Raw genomic sequence first — 15,140 nt, 5'->3', positions numbered from 1 at the left:
GGTTATGTGACTAGAATCGCAGAAGTCGCTGTATCCATTAGGAGTCTTACCATTTATGATATATTAGCAGCGGTTTAATTGACCGTATCTGTCTACATCGATTCTTGAAACTAACTTCTAACGAAGCGATCCTTTGACGCCTATGTAAAACAGATAAGAGTGTCTTGTGTTATATAATTTTATCAATTTTCTCGGCTCTTTATTTCGTGAAGTTAATCGATTTGCCAAATAAGCGGTTCAGTTACTATAGTTACTATAAATGCGTATCTTTTTAAAAATCTGATTTGAAAAATTGGCGTTCTATATTTATCGCCGAATCGGTTCGTGAATCGTACGACGGTTCCATTCGATCGTTCAAAGATACTGCAACTAAATTACTGAAACTTGATTTTCGCTTTCGCGAACGATCAACGGCGACAAGTATTTTTAGTGGAAATTTGATTACGGGGACTCCCCACGAAATCAATCATCGCTCGTCGAAAAGATCACATCGAGCGTTATGCCACGCTGTATACGTACTATATACACTTTGTTTAATGAGATGTAATCATATTTGCAAATAAGCATGCATAATATCGTTTTCCAATTGAATCGCGACCCGTTTTACATTCTTTTTTTTTTTATATCTAGGTGAATAATGCAAAAACGACATGCACGACATCGATAAACAGTGTCTAACTATATAATTGTATTATGGAAATGTGGAAATAAAATTCATTGGAATAAACATTAGATTCGTTATGAAGAAATCTCTGACTAAACAGTTCTACTTTTATACCGTTGATCGATCGTCTCTGCGTGAATTTTAATACCGCAACGTTCTTACAAATCGTTTTTAAAAGCGAAACGCACACGAATAAAAATAGATTCAAAAATGTTTACCACGCGATAAATAATCTGTACGTGTATTTAATAAATAGCAATCTCAAGCAGCATTTTCATTCGCGTTCGATCGATTTTTTCGTGGGATATCGATGGACTGGAAGACGAAGATCCGAAGGACGAACGACGGTTTTGCATTTTTCGCTCGCTTTCTCCTTCTCTTTCTGTTTGATTATCCCTTGCTACTCGGCTTTCGGTCGTCGTCATCGCCGTATTTTACAAGTACCATACGTTAGACGGAAGCATTTCACTTTCGCCCGGGCTATTTTGAAATCGCCTTGGTCAAGTTGCCTTTTCACTCCAGTTGTATGATATCGCGTTCGTATACTACCGCGTATTTAAAAAATTGGGAAAGACCCTTCGAGTGAAAGTTTTTCGTTCCTATGCGATGTCAGTTATACTTCTAGCGACGAGTGGCCATGATCGCGTAATCGGGTGTTGAATCATCGTGTTTCGTCTCTTCGGAGAAACGAAATTTTCTAGAGAACTTACCACTGTGCGATCGAGAAAAATATTAATATTTTAGTCGAGTCGTTCTTCGATCGGAAACTTTCGTAATTATCGATCGATGGTCAACCGATTTTAGCGAATCGAAACTTTACGATCGTAAATAGCGAATTTGTTGTTTCCATATAGAATAACTTATCGACATAACTTATGAAACCGTATCGTTGGTTTACCGATCAGGTTTTATCCGGATCAAAGAATCGTCGACTTGAAACTCATAAAAGTAGATCGTGCGATAATATCCACGAGTCTTCGCGTGTTTCGCGATGCTCGCCAATGTTTTTTAGAAGATTATCTTCCTTCGTGCAGTTATTAGACAGAGGTCATTGTAAATGAGTAGAACATAGAATCTTAAGTAATCTTCCTGCCGTAAAAAAAACGGACGGTATTATATCTTACCGTAATCGCGCCAATAAAACAAGCATTGGCAGAAGAAATTGGAACGAGAGACGATTCATAATCGGTACGTTTCATAGCTGCTCGTTACTGATAATCTAACGACCGATGGGCGCTTAGTTTAGCACTTTGATGTCTCGATGCCAAGTAACAATTATACAAGCTTCGTTGCATCTTTACCCATTCGTGACATAGTTATAAAGTTCAGGTTTTGTTATCGTTTAGGAATCGCCAAAAAAGCCCGAAATCTCCGTCGCGATTGAATCGCCATAAAGTAACTTACTCACGCGGTGGCGATTACGATCGTTTGCGCTCTCGAAAACATCGATCGCGACTGTTTAAAGCGATCGTCGTCTCGTAAAATCCGGTCGCTGCATTCGCCCATCGATGAGGTTTCGCAGGCTGATCCGGAAGGTACCGTGTCCTCGCATTTAGCGAAAGTACAGAACAAATAAATTAGACGCACGAGTAACACAAGCTGAACGTGTTAGCGAAGCGTGAATTTATCTTTATTCGCCTGTTTGTAGGATAAAAAGGTAATACGACTTGTTTTTCTGTTTCAGGTAAGATGGTGAACCATAGCGTTACATTCTTCGTTGGTCTTTCCATATTCCGGACGAAGGTACTTGTCTACTCGCATTTTAGCCTATCAACGAATAACATGGAACTTATCTCTTAGATGCAAAAATATTCGTTATACATATACAAATATGTAAATACATAGATGTAAAAACGTTGGAATGTCACAGTGAAATAGACGCGATAGTTCGTACGAGCCTAACAGCAGGCAACACGTGATACGTCCAAGCAAACGGGAGATCGAGTAGTGTTTATTCGTTTCCATCGAAGCGCGAGAAGAAAGTACGTACTAGAGCGAATTCATCTTCGGTATAGGGTATAGGTGGTCTAAAGTCTAAGGTTTTACCTATTCGTTTCTAACTAACGATTATATACTTTCTCTGTGTCATTACGCATAATATCTTGCGCGGCGGGACCTCTAACCGCGAATTACATTAACCTACATTATGTCGTAAGAAATATTAATACTTGATGAAATATCGGGATGTTCGAAACGTTTCTTTCGTTTTACGAGGAAGTAATAGACGCACAACGTTTTTTGTTTTATGTTATTTCGTCGAATTACGTACGATCCATCTTGTTCTGTCGAGATAAACACCGCGACGTTTCACAGACTTGGTTTCACCTTTGTACGAAGGTGCACTGCTGTAAAAAACACGTTTGCGAAAGAGAGACACTTTTCGGACAACCTAATATGATAAGAAATACTTGTACAGGAACGTACGTGTATTTTTCTATAGAATATTTCCGAAGGTAATCGTTTTTTTCATCGAGTAATCCATGTTCTAAATGTCAAACCAATATTTCGTGCTAACTTTTAAACTAAAAATAGCTCCGCGATCTATTCGTTGTATTTATTTATATATAAACGCTATAAATCTTTTCTACCCCTTTCTACCTTTCTACGAAAAGAATTCCGCGTTTCAACGTCGAAACGCTGACAAAGCCTCGCTACTCGTAGAATTCAAAGTTGTTTGTTTCCGCGAACGTTGCTATATTTGCTTTAGGTGGTGTCGCCTTAGACAAACTTTTTACCATGCAACCAGTCCTCTTTGATCGTATCGCTGGCTTTCTCCGCGATCATGATAGTAGGCGCGTTCGTGTTCCCCCTAACGATCTTTGGCATTATCGAAGCGTCGACGACCCTCAGACCGCTAACTCCGTATACCCTTAACGTGGGATCTACGACCGCATCGGGATCCCAATTTGGCCCCATTTTACACGAACCTACCGGATGATAGATCGTTGCCGTGTACTCCATCATCACGCACTTCCAGTAATCCTTCGTAGCGAATACGAAATGTCTACACGAAGGCAGAGGTGTATCGATCAGCCGGAAACCATATTTTTGAAACGAGTCCGTACGAAACAACTCTAAAGCAGCTTCTACTCCTTCGACCAATACATCCGCGTCGGGATAGCTCGTAAAATATCCGGGATAGATCAACGGTGGTCCCCAGAACGGATCGGTATCGTTTAACAGTATATATCCTCTGCTCTTCGGCGACAATAAAATCGGTCTAACGTTAATAGCGTCGTAATAGGACAGCGGTTCGACCGCTGTTTCGCGATATTCCTCGGGATCTTTCAGATAATCCTGCTGATTGCTGGCATCGAACGTATACTGTATGTTCGGTAGATCGTACTCGCGTTGAGAAATCGTCCGCAGGAAGACGCCACAGGTAATGGCTCCAGCGGCCGATAGTGGCCCCATCCGGGTTTTCTCGTAATAAAAAATGTCATTTTCTTTCAAATCGTTGTCTTTGCTCGTCGAAGTAACGTTTAGCGCGATCACGATGCCATCCATCGTCACGTGATCTTGAAGATTCCTTCCAACTGGTAAATCGCTGACCACTTTGATCCCGTGTTTCCTCAACTCTTCCTTCGGACCAATTCCAGAGAGCATCAGGATTTTAGGCGAATTGATCGCGCCGGCTGACAGAATCACCTCTTTCCTAGCTGAAACCGATCTTGTAAATCTCGTGGCTGTCGAAACGTACTCGACGCCGATCACGCGTTTCGTTTCGTCGTCTATCAACAATCTCGTGACGTGAGCCTCGGTTTCGATCGTCAGATTCTTCCGTTTGCGTCTGACGGGTCTGACGAACGCGCTGTTCGCGCTTTGACGCATTCCACGAGCAGAGGTCATTTGCAGTTTCATCACGCCCAGCTGGCTCTTCGCGTTGGAATCCACCGATTCGTGGCCGAGTTCTCGCCACGCGTTCAACAGGATCTCTGCGTTGACGTCGGTATATGGAAATCGTTCTACCGACTGATAGCCTCCTTCTTTGTGGTAGTACGGATTCCTTTTCACGACCTGGAGAAAATACCGATTTTATTCCATCTTCTCGTTACCCGTTCATTCGATTTCGATATTACGATTTTAACGAAAGCTTCGATCGATTCGTCACCTCTGGATTCTTGTTATTTTCCGATTTGAGAAAATATGGCAAAACTTCATCGTAACTCCACCCGTAATTCCCTTCTTCCGCCCATTCGTCGTAGTCTCTCGGATTACCACGAATGTAAATCATATAATTGATACTGCTGGAACCACCCATCACCTATACGAAAGACGATACACTTTTTAAAGTTCGGATACTTGTAAATACGTGTAAATAATAAAGGAACAAAATTTCCAAGTTCGACAGTCTTTGTCGATCGTTTAGTATTTCTGAAATTTCAAACTCTCGGTACGTTCTTGACGGTAATTGATTTCTTCGTTCGATGTTGGACCATCGGAATACGTACCTTGCCCCTTGGCCACGCGCAACTTTTACCCCGTCTCGATCGACAAGAGTGTCGCTCCGGTTGCGTACGATACATCCAATCGATATTGCTGGCTTGTAACATAGAGGCGAACGCCGGAATATCGGCTACCATTGGTTCTTCCGTGCCACTTTCCAATAACAGTATCTGAAAACGATCGAAAAGTTTGGAAATAAATAGTTTCCGTTTCTCTTAGTCGATGTCATATACTTACGAATCGAAACTGTATTTTACGTGGCGTATTTATAATCGTCAAATCGTTAAATCACTATATCATAGTAAATTAGCAAGATACCGTCGTTGAAAATACGCATCTAGAATCATCGCTGTCGACGATTCTCAAAATAATCCAATAAGCGTGATGCGTTTCGTGGCCTGTTTTAATCGCTACGAAGCCTTCGAGTAGTCACGACATAATCATCGACGATCTTCTGTTCCGTGACCCGTTTCAAAGAAGCCCTGGACTTTTCAACGAGAGGATTATCAGCTTTCTCAAGCTTTACGCATCAAACGCGACAAAGCGTGCTACGGCATAAAATATTTTTTAAAAAGCAAAAGTTCTTCGTAATACGTTAATATCGATATTCCATACATCTTTTGTTTTTACGTATATTATAGTTGCATTTTCAGTAGCTTCAATTTCGTTAAAAGCGCAGAGTTTCCTTTTATCTATCTCGATCGTTTTAATTCTTTCGCTGTAGAATTTTGCCGCGATCTTCGCTTAGATCGCTTCAGCTTGTCATTCGTTAGTCACCGATTTGCAATGCGCCACGCTAGTAAAAGTCTCGCTAATTCTTATTTTCACGTGTCCGTAAAAACGTATCCTTTCTGTTCGTTGAACGGCAATGGAATTTAGCGCAGACTTTCCTGCATCAGTTTATTACGTTCGTTCGTCTGCATAAAAATTTCTACGATTTTTCTTCCTGCAAACTCGACCGACTATAAATTCATTCGAAAGGTGTACTTTATTACTTTGAAAAACGAATATTTTAGATACCGAATATTTACATTCGATCGAACGAACATCTTTTTACGTTGTTTAAAATATAAAAATAGTTACTTTTTACGATGCGGTGAAAATAAAAAATTCGTCATGGATCACTGGCGATTGATTCTACGACGAATATGTTAAATACGTACAGCGCCGTACGACTGGCGGTATTTACAACCGGGTTTGCAGGTTTTATTCCACGAGTAACGATAAGTCAACTAAAATTTGTCGTTTAAAGCACGTGGAAATTGCTGGCGCGTGGCCAACAACTAAATAAAACGTTGAATAAATCAGTTAAACTCGTGTACTCGATAAATATTCAAATTCGATCTTCTCGCAGATCAACGCTCGAAGAAAAAAAAAAATTGCATTTTTCCTCGGCTTATCTTCGGCTAACTTGGCTCGAGCAATCGTTTCCAAGCTAGTTGCACCGCCACCAACCCCGAGAGCTTCCGCGTGATCGCAAATTGAAACCAAAGGACGAACCAGGTAGCTACCTTCCAATGTTTTACTTCGCTTAGTCTATTCGCAAGAACGCAACCTGCCGATCCAGCTCCAACGATAACGAAATCGTACACTTTCGTTGGCAAATTTGTCGCTCGCGGCGAATTCACAGTGACCTCGGTGCCCATGGAAATTTGTTGCGCCGCTCGTAGATTGTAATTTTGGTCGTTTACTTGATTTTCCAGAGTTAACGAACCTGGATGTCCGTTCGTGGCATCGTTTATCCATCGTGGTTGATCGTACGTTTTCCCTGTAAAAATTACCACCGTAAATTAAAAAAATATGCATTCGAGTTAAGTAATAAACGATCGAAGAATTTTCACGCCTCTAAAATAGGGGACGATGCCTGTTCTATTTGGTCTTGCTTTGAGTTTTCATACTGTTACGTAAATGTTTTTTAGATATTGCATATATGTTAATATTCTGATCTTATCAGATTACTAATTGCAAAATAAACGCGTTAGACAAATACTTTCACTTAGATAGTAGCTATTTGAACTGTACCAACGTCGTTATTTTGTGTCAACTTACGTATAAAAAGTTGATTGCCTCTGTCGCAATTACGCGTGAACGTAATATTACTATATACGCTAATAACGCTAAATAATTTCATATTACGACTCGAACGTTACATACGCGAATTTAACATCGAATATCATTGAACAACGCAGAGGAAGATAAAACGCGAAGAATAAAATATTCATATTCCAAGAAAAACATCTAATTTCCTTCGTTCTACCACTTTCTACGATTTTTATCTCATAATGGGGAAGAAAGGGTGAAATCTGTGCAGTTTCCAAACAAAAACACATAACGCGCATACAAAAATCGATCGTTCTTTACCTTTCTCGGCAACAAAGTCGTTGTAAATCGTAACCGGCGTGCCGATCGGTCGATCCACGATTCTCGTTCGCGGATAGAAATCGTAAATTCCTGTTAAATTCGCCATCCACGAACCTATTTTAGCGTTAACTGCCTCTCTGTCGTCGCTTTCATCCTTGGCTCTCGGTAAAGTTTCACGATCGTACCAAAGTACCGAATCGTAAACTCCGCTCGGTGATTTCATTGACGCAGGATCGTCCAGCAACGAAATCTTCCGGCCGTAAATACCATGTTGCCGCGAGTCTGCGAAATATCCTACGCCGGCTTCCGATTTTGTCGATTCTTCGACGCGATCGAATTTCCATGCCGAACTCTGAGAATCGAAATCACCAAACGAATAATGATAAGAGTCTTTCGAATAACCGAAGAGATGAGCGACGAGCGTCAGAAACATGAACGTAGGCGGTTGACAGGTTGACACGGTGGAATGGGGCGAACACAGGCTCGCTAGATCCGGAGGTACCCACGACATCGTTTCTCGAGACGATAACCCTTCTTGATCTTTTCGATGGTTGGCTCGACTGTCGAGGAGAACGAATTGGATGCTACGTATTGATTTTGGCAACGTGTTTGTACAGAGTAGTTTCTGGGTAAAGGAATTCTAAAGACAACGAGTGGATAGGAGAAGTCGATCGATAAATGTACGATAAATAAGAATTTTGCTAACGGGTATTTCTAACGTTTCCGATTTTCAACATACGTAGGTTTTACAATTGTATAATTAGTTAAATTACGCTTACGCTCGAAAAGTATGTAATTCGATATGGTAAACGGAAAACGAGAACGACGCCCAGTAGCAGAAGAAAAAGGTTTCGAACGTCGCTTAAACGACAAAGAATTCGCTAGCTGATCGTATCGCCTTCGTCGTTTACATATGGGAACGAAGCAACGACACGGGGCAATTGCCATTCGTTCTTTAAAAGCAGTCGTGTTTTTAGCCCATCGAATACTACCTGTCACTAATATCGTTGTTTATTACTTAATGATGACAGGCACGTGGCTTCTTATTTGAATTACCTTTACGCGAAAGATGTTAATATTAGATTGCACGAACTTACATTATCGCTTCCAGAAAACGCGGCGAATCAAGTGTTTCTAAAGCAAATCATCGTCGTAGGATCGAAGCAGAACGCAAGCAAAGAAAAGACGATCTCTCTTAAAGTTGTTAATTTTACACTATCGAATTCACTTTCCGTCAGCTTTTTATACATACGTCACACCCATTTAAATCCCATTTTTATCGCGTTGAAGTTAAAAATTATCGAGTATATCGCAACGTTAAAACACTAAAACGACACTTATCTGGAGCCGAGGTGAAAACCGTCGTACCTGACGACTCGGTTGGACGTCGATACACAAATGGATGCAACCTAAGGCTCGGTTGGCTATGGGAAGGGTCGCGGGATCTTTGTTACGGATATCGCTGACCATCGATAATCGATTTGAGAAGGAAAGTGGCAGCCTGATTGCCTTCTCGTCGGAGATCAATGGAAATGCAGCCGATGGCGTTGTTTCTTGCGACGTCCCCCTGTTACCCCGTACTTTTTGCAACGGCTTCGAGTGTTGCACGCTTTCGTTTATTAGAAAAGTCATTTCGCTTCGTTTCCTGGTTAAAGCCTTGCGAAATTGTCGCGTCGGTTCCAGATTATTTCACGTTCCGCACGTAAGGTGAGAGATTCGTACTCCAATTATGACAGTTATTTCAAAAACAGAACAGAATAGGAATAGACTTGGGAGGATTTTTATATCAAGGGTTTGGTTCCTGCGGAGGGTTTATCGCTGGATGCCGTCACACAGGTATGTCGTTACTGCTTAATTGTAGTTTCGATGGCTATGGTATGCCAACTGGTATGTAAAATATGATTATCCTGTATTCCGAGATCACCGTGACAAAATCGAGACCTGCTGCTTTTCATCTGCTATCATCATAGACTAAAATTCTACGAAAGTTGGATTCTTCGTGAACGAACGAGTAGAGTCGCGAACGAATCTTACGGAATGGTTCGTAGTTAAAAATTTTCACCGAATTCCGATTAGTTTGCTACGACGTAAAACGAAGTTTGTTCAACCATCTGCTAGATATCTTGTTGCAAATGATTCCGATTCTTTAACGAATACATTCTTTACGACTTGCTCTGCATCCATATCGACGAGTTGTCGTTGTTCCGTGTAAAACGTACTGGTATTGAGACATAAGTGCGTTCACCGAGTTACAAAAGTGGCATAAAATGCATCGGAATGTTACGATGCAATTATCTGTTGCAATTGCTGTTCTAGAATCGAGAAACGGTCGTGTGATGCAGTTTGAAAATTGTTCGCAAGTTACACGGTAAGCGAGCCTTTTAAATACTTTGAATTATCCTATTCGTTAAAAAAGTGATCGACGAATTTCTTGAAATTAATTTTATTACAACGTTCTACAGTACGCGGTACAGATTATTATTATCGTTGTTATTATAACCGGGAGAAAAACGATTTTCGTATAATTTCATGGATTATTAATTCGTTTCGTGCTTTGACGCGTTTCGCGTATCGAACTCTATTGGACTCTAACGACACTATGAAATATATCGTACATGAGCCAGACTTTTTACAGTTCCACGTGTACTCTTGTCCCCCAATCCTCTTTGATCATATCCGCTCCCTTCTCCGCGATCATCATCGTCGGTGCGTTGGTGTTTCCGCTAACGGTGTTTGGCATAATCGACGCATCGATCACTCGTAACCTGTCGATACCGTGTACTTTCAATCTTGCATTCACGACGGCCCTGGGGTCGTTGGACGGTCCCATTGCAACTGTTCCAACCGGGTGAAACAACGAAGTACCTATGTGTCTGATACTGCATTCCCAGTATTCGGTAGAATCGGGCTGCGTATGTCGGCATCCGGGAATATCGAAATGTAGCAACCTCATACCGTGCTTCTTCATCGTTTCGGTATTCAACAAAGACCTGATAGCGTCGACGGATTTTAACAACGTTTTCAGGTCATCCTCTTCGGCTAAATAATTCGCGTAGATCTTGACAGGGTCAGCTGGATCGACGCTGCGCAACTTTAACACTCCTCGACTCTTAGGATTCAATAAAACAGCGCAAAACACGAGCAAATCCGACTCCATGACGTTCTTTTGCATTTCTCGTATCAATTCGTCGTTAAACGCAAAGGATGCCAATATAGATTCTACTTTGATCGGGTTCCAACGTGGAAGATGGCCAACGTGGAATTGAATATCCGGATACGCGGAATTAGGATCGTTGACATTGACAAAACCGACAAGATCGAACCCTGTAGTGGCTAATTCTCCGGAATTGTGCGCTAGATACTCGTAAGTTGCGTCCATCAAAAATGTTGGAGATGGTGGCATTACTGATTCGTTCACGTAAGCTACGTGAATTCCTAACCAAACCATATGATCCTGAAGATTTTCTCCAACCGGTAGATCGGCCACGGTCGGTATTTCCATTTCTGTCAGATGTTTCTTGGGTCCGATTCCCGAAAGCATCATTATTTGAGGACTAGCGATACTCCCCGCGGAAAGAATCACTTCCTTCGATGCTTTTACATCGATCGATCGACCGTCCTTCAAGGTGACACGAACACCGGTCGCTCGATCACCTTCCAATAGAATCTTGTCCACCCTACTGGATTTCATCACGTACAGATTCTTTCTGTCTTTGATGGGAGATAGGAAAGCTTTCGCGGCATTAACGCGACGCATATTTTCCATGGTGCTCATTGCTTTTCCGAATCCGATGAAACGATCACCGTTCACTGGTTCCAGAACGTTCAATCCTGCCTCACGTACGCTATTTAAGACGATGTCTTGGAAGTTTGTTAAGGAGTAATTGTAGTATCCGACGTTCATCGGCCCACCGATTCCGCAATACTTTTCCCCCCACTTAGCTATATGTTCTGCCGCGCAATTCAAAGATTTCTTGAAGTAGGGAAGCACTTCCTTGTAGCTCCATCCTTCGTTGCCTAGACTGGCCCATTTGTCGTAATCCATCTCGTTCCCAAACACGTGTATCATGGCGTTGATGACGGAACTACCACCAAGAACCTTACCCTTCGACCATCTGCATCGCTTATTTTTGATACTCTGACAGATACCCTCTTGAGGCTCGATCTGCGAACAGAAACGGTTGACGTTAAACGCACGCCTCGAGACGGAGTTTACCCAGAGAACTTTACATTCTTCGTACTTTTCTTCCTTCGAAGACAAACACTTACGAATAATTGTACTTGTCAATGAAAATAACTTTTGCCGCGATTAGTTTAGTAATGGATCGGATCGATTTCCCGAGCGTTAATTTAATTTAATTTTCATACCTTGTAAGAATAATCGTAAGCCTGGTCGAGCAACGTCAGCAAGAGACCGGGAACATCGGTAATGGGTTTAGGATCCTCTCCAGCTTCGATCAGTAGAACCTTCCAATCCGTTACTTCCGTCAATCTATGAGCAAGCGTAGTACCCGCCGTTCCACCTCCCGCGATCACGAAATCGAATTCTCTTTCCGAAACCAAAATCTCTTCCGTCCGATCGGTTGGGTAGTCCCCGCTTTTGCTTAAAGTACACAGGCTTGCCAACAGTACTTGTATGAATTGAGCAAAAATGGAATCTGGCGTTGACGATAGCGCTGCCGCACAATTTGCGCTCATACACGAGTCCATTTTATCTTATTTTTTAGCTGAACGCTATTAACGCCTCCTAAAATTATAAAACAAAAGTGTAAAATTGGTAGAAAATTCGATAATCGTATTGGGTAATGACGTTAAAATTCGTTTATAGGGAAGGAATTAAAATCGTACGGTTTCGATGCGATAGTTTTACAGAAACGTTCTATATTCTTTCGTTCGTGAAACCTATTTAACATTAATTAAACGTATTTCGAAGTAGGCGACCGCGTTTTTACGTAGCCTGATCTAAACTTATTCGACGAGAGAGATAATTATTTTTCATATACCAGGTATGTAAATGTGAAACCGGAATTTTTGTATAGAAAATACACGTTTACATCGCTACATCGCTAGCTATACATTTTTCCCACTTGTCTGGCAATTGATGGATGTCACGCCAAAAAAAAAACTGTCGCTCTTTTGAGGCAAACCAGTCATCGAGCCATTTTCGTACATTTTCGTAAGAAATGAAGTGCTGGTCAGAAAGTGCGTGTCCCATCGATGCAAATAAATAGTAATCGGACGGAGCCAAGTCTGGTGAGTAAGCCGCGTGCGAAAGTATTTCCCAACTGAACCTTTCAATCGTTTCCTTGACTTGATTCAAAGCTTCATTCAAATCGATCATTTGTTGTCGGTAGCGCTCGGTATTAACGGTTTCGCCAGGTTTTAACAGCTCATAATAGATCATACCCTTCTGATCCCACCAAACACAGAGCATTGTCTTCCGTCCATAGCGATTTGGTCTTGTAGTCGAAATCGGTGGTTCGCCTGGAGCTGCCCATGATCTTTTACGCCTAGGATTCTCAAAATATATCCATTTTTCATCGCCAGCCACAATTCGGTGGAGAAACGACTTTCTTTCGTATCTGGCGAGCAGCATTTCGCAAGTGGTTTTTCGGTTTTCCTGCTGTCTTTCGTTCGGTTCATGTGAAACCCATTTTCCCACCTTCTGGATCTTTCCCATGGCTTTCGAACGTATGGAGACGGCTTCTCGTGTCACGTTTAATGGATCAGCGAGTTGTTGTTGCGTTTGAGCGTCATCCTCGTCCAACAATGGACTTGCAATTCTCTGTCTTGAAACTTTTTCGGTGGTATTCCACGTTCTTCGTTCCTCGCGTCAAAATTGCCACTTCTGAATTTTTTGAAACCACTCGAAGCACTGTGATTTACCAAGAGCATACTCACCGTAAGCTTCGACAAGCATTCGATGCGATTCTGCAGCAGTTTTCTTCAAATGGTAACAGAAAATCAACGCTGTCCGCAAATCCTAGTTTCCAGGCACAAAATTCGACATGTTCAACGCTATTACAAACTATGCTGTTGCATGAAACTTGTATTGTTCCGAGTCGAAAATGTTTGCGAGATGTCAACGAAGACTTTTGGCATCAATGACGCAGCTTAGCGATAACTACATTATCAGCTAGGGCCATCTATAGGTAAATTCCGGTTTCATATTTACAGACCTGATATATCATACGTTTATCTAAGTTTGCCTTCAATTTATCTATAACAAATATAAAATAAATAGAAAACTAACGCCGAGCGATGGTCATACGTGTAGAGAAAAATATTTCCTGAATGCCGATAGTGACAACGCTCTGTACTCTATACTCGATAACTATCAAATGGATTTTCACAAAATATCAAATATTTTCAAATTTAATTATCGATATAAAATCAATGGAACGAACCAATAAGAAATCTAGTTCGATTTCGCACTTCCTCTATAGCTCCTACCTCGAGTACGAATTACTTTTAATGTTGACGCGTCGCTCGCTCGCTATTTATGTACATAATTTTCTATCTTCTTTTGCTTTATTCCCTGATAAACAGTAATGTTCACGTTATTCTGAGTAATGTAGCGATATACATATACATGTACGTACAATGTCGTGTAAAAGTTTCCAGTCCTAGTTTTGTCATTTTATATTTCAAATGTGACATTTCAAGGAATTAGAACTATTTAATATTAAACAATCGTATAACAGTATTCGTATATTATACAATTTTCTATCGCTTGTCATATCGCTTGTATTACCGATATTACTTAAAATTCTGTTAGATATCGTTGTTGGAATATAAAAACAAAAATTCATCGCGGCCGGAAATTTGTTTCTTTGCTGAAAATTGTTGCTTGATACACCGTTCTGTTTACAGATGTTACTTAACTTTGAATTCCATGGACTGCCTAGTATCTTGACGCAAAGAGATTATTCGAATACTTCTCGTACATACTGTACTACGTTCCTGAAGTATAATATCTAAATAAATTACCGATAAAAGTACAACGCTGCTCTTTTATTCGAAAAGCTATATTCGAACGAGATATGAGAAACATATATGAAAGAATGTTAAGTAAAAAATTGTATATATTATTTAAAACTCTTTAAAATATCGCTTTTGAAATACAAAATAAAAAGTCTATCTAACGGGAAACTTTTGCACGATACCGCGTATGTCCACAGAAATCGGGCCAGGTTTTCGACGATCGATTCGGATCGACAAAAGTCAACTAGACTCTTCACAGAATATGTAAACGTCGATACATATCGAGTTTGATCGGCAAATTAAACGCGAAACGTAAAACGTGATACACGTAATACGATATTATTTGTTCGATACGAATATCGAGGTAAACTTCTTTTTTTTATAAGTCTCTATTTCACGTATATTCTAATAACGTATTTATGTATATTACACGAATCCGCACCTCTATTCGTGTACTCTTTACTTCACTACACTATTTCACTTGAGCGCGTATCTTTTTACACTATGTACTATATCGTTGTAGCGACATATGAGTCATAGGACGAGGCGAAGCGAGTGTCGCGTAAATTTTTTATGATAACTAGTTAACTGAATTCAGTAGACGACTACCTTTATTGGTAATACAGTTAAGTTGACTACTGGAAGACTACATGAACTGTAGCAGACTCGTCTCGTACCATCAAAA

The 15,140-nt window shown here is 40.9% G+C and overlaps 3 protein-coding genes across 3 annotated transcripts in view; 1 reads left to right on the top strand and 2 right to left on the bottom strand.

The window, feature by feature from the left end:
• Positions 1-15,140, top strand: part of Flo2 (flotillin-2) — an 85,752-nt gene that overhangs the window by 35,512 nt on the left and 35,100 nt on the right. The gene's annotated exons all lie outside the window — the stretch shown is intronic.
• Positions 3,110-8,178, bottom strand: LOC139993963 (glucose dehydrogenase [FAD, quinone]). Its single transcript, XM_072016167.1, has 5 exons — positions 7,472-8,178; positions 6,622-6,878; positions 5,116-5,280; positions 4,776-4,928; positions 3,110-4,681 (listed from the first exon to the last, which is right to left on the bottom strand). The coding sequence occupies exons 1-5, from the start codon at positions 7,980-7,982 to the stop codon at positions 3,383-3,385; spliced, it is 2,385 nt and encodes a 794-aa protein (XP_071872268.1). The 5' UTR covers positions 7,983-8,178; the 3' UTR covers positions 3,110-3,382.
• LOC139994572 (glucose dehydrogenase [FAD, quinone]) lies at positions 9,899-13,977 on the bottom strand. Its single transcript, XM_072017375.1, has 3 exons — positions 13,879-13,977; positions 11,840-12,218; positions 9,899-11,636 (listed from the first exon to the last, which is right to left on the bottom strand). Exons 2-3 carry the CDS (start codon positions 12,179-12,181, stop codon positions 10,101-10,103), a joined length of 1,878 nt encoding a protein of 625 aa, XP_071873476.1. The 5' UTR covers positions 12,182-12,218; positions 13,879-13,977; the 3' UTR covers positions 9,899-10,100.

Source organism: Bombus fervidus, chromosome 14 (assembly GCF_041682495.2).
Source record: "Bombus fervidus isolate BK054 chromosome 14, iyBomFerv1, whole genome shotgun sequence".
Lineage (NCBI taxonomy): Eukaryota > Metazoa > Arthropoda > Insecta > Hymenoptera > Apidae > Bombus > Bombus fervidus.
Note: the sequence above shows the minus strand (reverse complement) of the source record. Positions and strands in the feature narration are given on the sequence as shown.

What these genes read in the sequence shown, in the direction of transcription:
- LOC139993963 (XM_072016167.1), bottom strand. Translation starts at nt 7,982, where the DNA reads ATGTCGTGGGTACCTCCGGATCTAGCGAGCCTGTGTTCGCCCCATTCC. An exon ending in CGACTTTGTTGCCGAGAAAG is followed by an intron (nt 6,879 to 7,471) that starts GTAAAGAACGAT and finishes TAATTTTTACAG; the next exon opens with GGAAAACGTACGATCAACCA. An exon ending in GCGAAGTAAAACATTGGAAG is followed by an intron (nt 5,281 to 6,621) that starts GTAGCTACCTGG and finishes GATCGTTTTCAG; the next exon opens with ATACTGTTATTGGAAAGTGG.
- LOC139994572 (XM_072017375.1), bottom strand. Translation starts at nt 12,181, where the DNA reads ATGGACTCGTGTATGAGCGCAAATTGTGCGGCAGCGCTATCGTCAACG. An exon ending in CTTACGATTATTCTTACAAG is followed by an intron (nt 11,637 to 11,839) that starts GTATGAAAATTA and finishes TTCTGTTCGCAG; the next exon opens with ATCGAGCCTCAAGAGGGTAT.